Source organism: Cryptomeria japonica, chromosome 2 (assembly GCF_030272615.1).
Source record: "Cryptomeria japonica chromosome 2, Sugi_1.0, whole genome shotgun sequence".
Lineage (NCBI taxonomy): Eukaryota > Viridiplantae > Streptophyta > Pinopsida > Cupressales > Cupressaceae > Cryptomeria > Cryptomeria japonica.
In genome coordinates, this window is record NC_081406.1 from 599,792,262 (window position 1) to 599,799,948 (window position 7,687).

Sequence of the window (7,687 nt, forward strand, 5' to 3'; positions counted from 1 at the left end):
ATTGGGATTCACATGTATCTAGTGGTTCCCACAACTAAAATGAATAAATTCCTTAAAAGTCCACCTACCCAAACAACCATAGATATTAGCAACATTGCTTTTTACACAAAACATTTTTTCATTGGCTGGCACCTTCTTGTTTTCAAATGCTATCTTACAGTACAGACCACATTAATGACACATATTTCCAGGTGGCAGTTGAACACGTGTGGGGCCGTCCTTTAACGCGTTGAGTGGGTTGTAAATTTTAACCTGGCGGTAAATGCCAGTTGGCATTTTTACTTGGCGGTAAAGACGGCGGAACCCTTTTCTGTCCTTTAATATTTTCAGAACTTTTGTGTGCTTTTCAGTTGCCTTGAATTTTAAATCTTGCTTTGGATCTGTTCTTCGCATCGATTCCATTCCAGGGCAAAGCAGGTCTCCTCATTGAAGGTAAGCTTTTTAAATCTTTTTTCGGTTTGTATTTTGTCTGCTAAATCGCTTGCAGAAGGGTTTTCCTGAGGTTTTTATTTTGCCCTAGTTTTTATTTCCGCTGTTTATGCAAAAATAATGTGTTTTTATCGTTCAGCACTCTTTAATGTTCAGTGTCAGGATCTGCCGTGGCTGAATCTTTGACCTTAGACGTTTTGTTAAATATGCGTTGTTTATTTTATCTTAGATTGTTCTGTTTTTTGCGTAGATCGAAATGTTGTAGCGAGGCTGAAATTTGTGCCTGATTTTTCTTTGCTATTTAGCTGGAATCTGCTCACCTGTGATATTTCTTTCATCTTCTTTGGGAAAAAATTAAAGCTTTGTTTTTGTTATTACAATGCTTAGGTTTAGAGCTTATAAAAAATATCCTCAAAGAAGCTTATGTATGGAAAATAAGTTTGTAATGCTAATTGTTACATATTCTGATATTGCTCATATCATCCCTCTGGATATTTGAATTTCCCTTTACCACTATCGGAACCTTAGATTTATTTTTGTTTAAGACGCTGTTCCTTGTTTGAAAAATCCAGATTCCTCCGTGTTGTTATAATGTTTCACATTTCATAGATTTCTTTGGGATTTTTATCAGGATAGAAATAACTTACCTTCAATGCATGGCTGAATACCCTACTCACTAAGAAATTCTCTCCTTTCCGCTTTCATTAGCTTTACTTCATTGTGATGGAGTTTCTCTTGCTTGAACTGTCAGATTTATGAATATCGGATGCTTAGATTGATATTTAGGTGTTGTTATTTTGTGAGCAGGGTACATTGTGTTCGGTGTTATTGTAACAGAGGTGCACAAAAATGCCTCCCGTAGAGTCATCGCGCGAAGAAAATGTGTACATGGCGAAATTAGCAGAGCAGGCCGAGCGTTATGAGGAAATGGTGGAGTTCATGGAGAAGGTGGCGAAGACTGTGGACGTGGAGGAGCTGAGCGTGGAGGAGCGGAATTTGTTATCAGTGGCATACAAGAACGTGATTGGAGCTCGGAGGGCTTCCTGGAGAATAATTTCTTCAATCGAACAGAAGGAAGAAAGTCGTGGTAACGATGATCATGTGACAATGATCAGAGACTACAGAGCAAAGGTCGAGTCTGAGCTCAGTAATATATGTGACGGCATTCTTCGTCTTCTTGATTCCCATCTGGTTCCCTCTTCTACCACAGGGGAATCAAAGGTGTTCTATCTTAAGATGAAGGGAGATTATCACCGCTATCTGGCAGAGTTCAAGACGGGTGCTGACAGGAAGGAGGCTGCAGAAAGCACATTGCTTGCTTACAAGTCTGCTCAAGTATTTAACTATTTGTCATGTTTAATATTTTTTAGATGTCTGGAGGACAACATTAGTAATATAGCTTTCGGGAATGCCTCTGTTTTGTTATTAATGATAGCCTAATTAAAATTTGTATATCCTAATTTTTGTTTCGTTGTGCAGGATATTGCAATGGCAGAATTGGCTTCAACCCATCCTATCAGGCTGGGGTTAGCTCTCAATTTTTCTGTATTCTACTACGAAATTCTGAATTCACCTGATCGAGCATGTGCTCTTGCCAAGCAGGTATTTCTTTTTGTCAGTTTTTCTATGTGATGTAGTTTTGAAAACAAGGTATTCTTTGCAGAAACTAATTGTTCCTGGAGAGACAGACCATTATTAGTAAATATTATAATAATAATAATAATCATGCTAATTATAAATTTCTTCCATTTTGATTACTAGTAAAGGACACACACAATATCATCTTTACCTTGATAAGCTAAGTGATAAGAAACCGCGTCCACATCCACTCCATCCCAATTATGGTTTTTAAGGTTGCATTTTTCCAAATAGACTATTGTATCTTTTAAACACCTTTGAAAATCTAATTACCTGTTTTTGTACAGGTTTTACCAAAGTTCAATATTTTTACTCAGGTTCAGTCCTACCCCGAGATAACAACAGTTTCCCTACTCTTCGTTCTTATATATCATGGGACCCGCGGGCGGAGAGGACTGGGATCTGATATCGTCTCCCCTCATGATCAGACTGTGTCCCTGAGATTGGATAAGAGGAGATGGAAATACTGATCCGGAACCTAGAAGAGGAGATGGAAGGCTGGCACCGAGAGAATCGACTTGTGGGGATTGTTCTCGGTTACGAAATAGGCGGGAGGTGGCTCACCAATTTATTTAAAGCCAGATTAAGTACAGCTTTACTTAAAATATATAAAATTAAAAATATGAAAATAACCCATAATTAGTGTTGTTAGAGTAGTTGCTTTTAGGGCTGGGAAAAATCATTATATTCTTTTTTTTATTTTGTTTCTTTTATTATTATATTTTTAAAACCTGTGCATTGGGTCCCTAGCTATTGATCCTCTCTGTGAACTGGTTTGGGATCAGGGCCTGGTGCGGACCTGCTCTGTGTATGAGACCACAGGCAGCAGAACCCAGCTTCATAGTTGAGAACGTATATCTTTTTTATTTACTTATGCTGTACCCTTACGTACTTCAGCTTTTCACACTCAGCGTAAAAGTTGGCAGAGAATTTTGAAAGAGAATCCAAGGTCTTTTTTGCATGAAGGCCCAAAGAATGGCTTGTTGAAAATGAGCATGGGGTTTATTAGGACAATTCAACTGTTATCTTTTTGGAAAACATTTTCTAAACTAAAATAGTCTCTAGCTATTAATCCACTTATTGTTAAGTCATCTTTTTGTTTATCATGTAGCTGAATGATACTAATCCTTTTAACTAAAGTTACAAAATCAAACTTAGGTCTAGATTTGAACAACACGGTTTCTTTAATTCTTTAAGTTAATAAGCTCATCTGAATTCTCAAATGTAAACCTTTGTTATTTTCAAGTTTGATTTGTTCTCCACATTATCCTTTTCCTAGTCTTTCCTAATAATATTTACAATTTTGAAGACTAGTATTTATGATTTTCGACACACGTTTTTCTTAATATAATTTTGAGCATCCTTGTCTTCTTTCACAACACTCCATCACTTCAGGACTCAGTTTAGATGTCGTCATCAATTGGTGTTTCTAAAACTTGGTTCCTTTTTGAAGGGTCAACAATTCCGGTCCAACTTTTGAGAAATACATTATTACTCAGAATAATCTCTCTTCTTACTTAAAATGGCATTTCATACATTAAGTGATTTTATTTATTACTTCTGAATTGGTAAAATTTTCTTCACCATCCCTTGGCAGAAGGGACATCCTTTTTTTTTCTATTGTACAGTTATTTTCAACTATCAATTCTTTTTGATATCTAGGTGGATCTTGTGGCTATGGTTGATTATAGATATTTTTCTGCCAGAAAGATTGAGGTGGATCAAATTCAAATCCTATTAGGTTTAGTTACAGACATGCAATGAAGCATGCAGAGCAATGGACTTATATTGTAATACATGATACAGGTGTACGAACTGCTAGCACTTTCTTAAAGTTTGATGTGAAATCCGGTAGTGATGTACAACTTTAAATGAAGGTAATGGAATAAATAAGCTGTGAAGACCATCCAATGAAATGTTGTAATAGCTTTTTGGGGATGAATTCACCCTTAATTTTTGCTGTTTATGTCTAGTGGTTTCAGTTACAGTCACAAGGCTTGGGTTTGCAAACTAGATTTGGGTCAAATTTTGGTCGAGTAAACACTTGGTGAAACGTAAACTTGTTAAAGCCTTATCCCCACAAAACTTGGGTTTGCAGGCTAGAGTTTGCCTAAAATTTAGTCACGGAGTAAAACTTGGACTTGGCAAAAGCCTTATTACTACAGAACTTGGGCAATAAGAAATACATTAAGATACTCAGGGTTTTGGGTTTCATGAATTTTAATACAACAGGATTCTTCTGACTTAATTTACAAGGCTAGGTTGAAATCCTGTCAAGTTTTGGACTCCAACTTGTTTCGTTTTTACCAAAGATTTGTAGTCTATGTCTATGGTTTCAGGAAAGCTGGTTTGCAAAAATGTTTCAAATAGCAGTACTGCCGATGCCTGTTAATTTAGTTAACCGTTTTGTTAACATGTTGTATCTATTATTGTTTGCAGGCCTTTGATGAAGCAATTGCAGAGTTGGATACGTTGGGTGAAGAATCTTACAAAGACAGCACACTTATCATGCAACTCCTTCGAGACAATTTGACCTTGTGGACATCAGATATGAATGTGAGTATTTTTTCTTGATTTTTCAGGTGGAATAGGAAACATAGTAGGGATGACAGTGTTAGGTTGTTTGTATTTACCTTATTTACAAGAGACATGAATGTTGTATCTCTTTCTAATTTTGAAAATGGAATAAGAGACATTGAAAAACGAGTCCTAGGTTGTGCATTTATTCATTTTAGTGATGAAGTGGATGTTGAGTTCGAGAACTGAAAGAAGGTTTCTAAAGATAAATGGAATTTAGTTTTTCATCTCTTTTTAGAATTGAATGCTGATGCTTGTGCTTTTTCTCTCAGGAGGATACAGGAGATGAAATCAAGGAAGCCCCTTCAAAGCGTGAGGAGGGAGATGGGCAATGACATGAAATGAAATAATTTCTGATTTATCATCGATGCATCTCTGACAATTGAATTTCTCTGTAAAATCTTGCTTAGTACTTCGCACTGTAAAAGTATAGTGATTGTGGGCATCTTTTTATTGTAGTCCCTGCTATGCTATTAAGCTTGTTAGTAAGGATATTCTAACAAGCTGCGTTTATGCCCTATTCTTGTTTATTTGGCATATCATTAAATCAAAACATGCTTATTGTGGGACATTGGTTCAGCATGTCAAGTTTTTTATTCATGTTAATCCCCTGCTATTTTGATTTACAGTACATTGTTTTTGGTCTTTAGTAGGTTTCAGCACTCCCTTGTTGGCATGACTAACTGGTAAATGAAAACGGATTGAATGATGATGTTCTTTGAAAGCTAGTGTGTTGTGCTTAAATTGTGTCTAAGGAGGCAAAAAGGGATTTTGGATGGCTTTGGCAGCAAATATGGTTAATTTTTTGTTTGGGAAGGTGAAATAGCATTGAATGATGTCAATTGATAGCAAATAGGTATTTGTAATTTTTGTACGAGGCAAAAAGGGATTGAATGATGTTCTTTGAGAGTCATTAGGTGTGTTCTTAAATGGCGCTTGAGAAGAACAATAGAAGTTGAAAGTCATTCGTCTTGTGCTTAAATTGCACTTGAGAAAATAACAAAGGATAAGATCATGTTCTTTGAAAGCAAAAAGGTGTGAATGAATTGCCCTGGGCCAAAAAAAAGGGATTGAATGAAATTGTTGTCGTGGAAACTCTTGCATAAATGTTATTCTAAAATTTGCCAGTCTTGGTAACTGTAATAAATTGGCTTGGACTTGATTATGGATGGTGTTTTGATGTCTCGTCTTTTCAATGCTATAGCAGTGTCTTGAATTGTTATTTTAATTCTGTTCTCTACACATTGATGATGCGTAAGCAATTATGCAGGAAGCCAATTTAACATTGTTAGTGTTTCTCGTGATCAAAATAATTTATTTTTCTAGTATTAAGGAAAAGTAATTTGTTCGTGAATTTGGCCAGACATCCTAGACTGAAATCATAACCTTAGACATAAAATATTTTGTGTTTGTGTAAAACCAAATCATGCCTTAAATTGAAGGTCTCTTGTTTCATGACATACTATGCCTGTAACACATTTTGTGCTCTTTTCTGATTTTTATTGTGATGTGTAGGGTTTCAGTGCGAAATTTCAAAATTCTCTTATTGTTTAATTGTCTGACCTCATTTTCTTTTCAATGATTTTCTATATTTGTTATGCCCAAATGCCGCTCTGCTGCATGCCACATTTGTACGACTTAAAAAATATAGTTTCTGTTCGCTGTGATAATCCACATTTTTTTATTAATGCTGTAGGTTAGTTTCTGCAACATCTAGAGTCAGCGATTAAGTAAAATTGTGTCTTTTGTGCTCTAGGGCTGAGTAAAGATGTATCGTTGCAGGGAGAGGGCCCAGGTTCAATCTGTTAACGACAAAAGTAAATGTGAAACAAAATTTATCCTTACACTTAATACTAACTAATTATGCTGATGGACTTTGCTTTCTTATTGTATTAACTTGAGAATGAAACCTAGTTTTGCTCTCACAGGCTTATTAAGTCGGAAAGTAAAACGAAGCAACGTAGGCTTGTCAAATTCCAAAAAAATTATATTGTTTTACCATTTTGAATTCAGGATCAAATGAAATTATCTTACAGCATTTAGCTGAGTTGATATTCTTACTTATTCCAAGACAAGACCAAACCAATTTTAAATCTAGTGCCCCAAAATATTGTCATCCTTAAATGGTGTAGATTGTTATATTTGGTGGTTGATGGAGAATGACTTGTTAAGCCCATTTGGTTGTTACTTCACCCTTGACAGACCAAACAAATTACATATGTAGTACTGCAAATGCTCTCTGATGGGAATGCAAACTGGCTTTCGTAGTGTTTTCGATTTGTAATGGTGTGTTCAGCCAAGTTGGGTGTTAATCCGGACCCTTGATACTGTTAACTATGGTAAAGCTAATACTTATAAAAAGCATGTTTTAAGTGGTTCATCCTACTATAGCGTTCAAGGATGGATATGTAATCATAGGATTCTGCCTTGTTTATGGGCTGCAGTTTTTGATAATAATAACTGCTTTATTGCAAAACCCTTTGTACAAACATGCAAACCATTCTCTTTTCTTACGACACATTCAAACCATTCTCTTTTCTTACGTGGACGCACTTTGTACACATGGCATTCTACATAATTTAGTACACATGCAAACAATTCTCTTCTCTTATGTAGATAGACACCCTTTGTCCACATGGCATTGTACATAATTGAGTAGCTCTTCGTGATTCACCTTTTAAATCCACACACATTATGTATTTCAAAGACATGGATATTGTGTAGATAGACACCCTTTGTCCACATGGCATTGTACATAATTGAGTAGCTCTTCGTGATTCACCTTTCAAATCCACACACATTATGTATTTCAAAGACATGGATATTGTGTAGATAGACACCCTTTGTCCACATGGCATTGTACATAATTGAGTAGCTCTTCGTGATTCACCTTTCAAATCCACACACATTATGTATTTCAAAGACATGGATATTGTATAAAATTGTGTGCTACCTATAAGTCACAATAATCATAGTTTATTTGTTAGATTAAGAAAAAATAATTATTCTATATAACTTTTATATATTGAGGATTGGTATCATA

At 35.6% G+C, this 7,687-nt stretch overlaps 1 protein-coding gene across 2 annotated transcripts; it reads left to right on the forward strand.

Annotated features, from left to right (window-relative positions):
* The first annotated feature begins 245 nt into the window (after positions 1–245).
* LOC131063012 (14-3-3-like protein) lies at positions 246–5,213 on the forward strand. Of its 2 annotated transcripts, none has more exons than XM_057996772.2 (5): positions 246–432; positions 1,237–1,764; positions 1,909–2,031; positions 4,507–4,623; positions 4,917–5,213. In XM_057996772.2, exons 2-5 carry the CDS (start codon positions 1,279–1,281, stop codon positions 4,977–4,979), a joined length of 789 nt encoding a protein of 262 aa, XP_057852755.1. In that variant the 5' UTR covers positions 246–432; positions 1,237–1,278; the 3' UTR covers positions 4,980–5,213. The 2 variants fall into 2 exon arrangements, with proteins under 2 accessions (XP_057852755.1, XP_057852756.1); XM_057996773.2 differs by lacking the exon at positions 246–432 and adding an exon at positions 478–502.
* Positions 5,214–7,687: the final 2,474 nt, after the last annotated feature.

Bases quoted from the DNA above. Each gene is read 5' to 3' on its own strand.
- LOC131063012 (XM_057996772.2), top strand. From the start codon at position 1,279: ATGCCTCCCGTAGAGTCATCGCGCGAAGAAAATGTGTACATGGCGAAA. The intron at 1,765-1,908 runs GTATTTAACTAT...TTCGTTGTGCAG, and splicing joins TTGCTTACAAGTCTGCTCAA to GATATTGCAATGGCAGAATT. The intron at 4,624-4,916 runs GTGAGTATTTTT...TTTTTCTCTCAG, and splicing joins TGTGGACATCAGATATGAAT to GAGGATACAGGAGATGAAAT.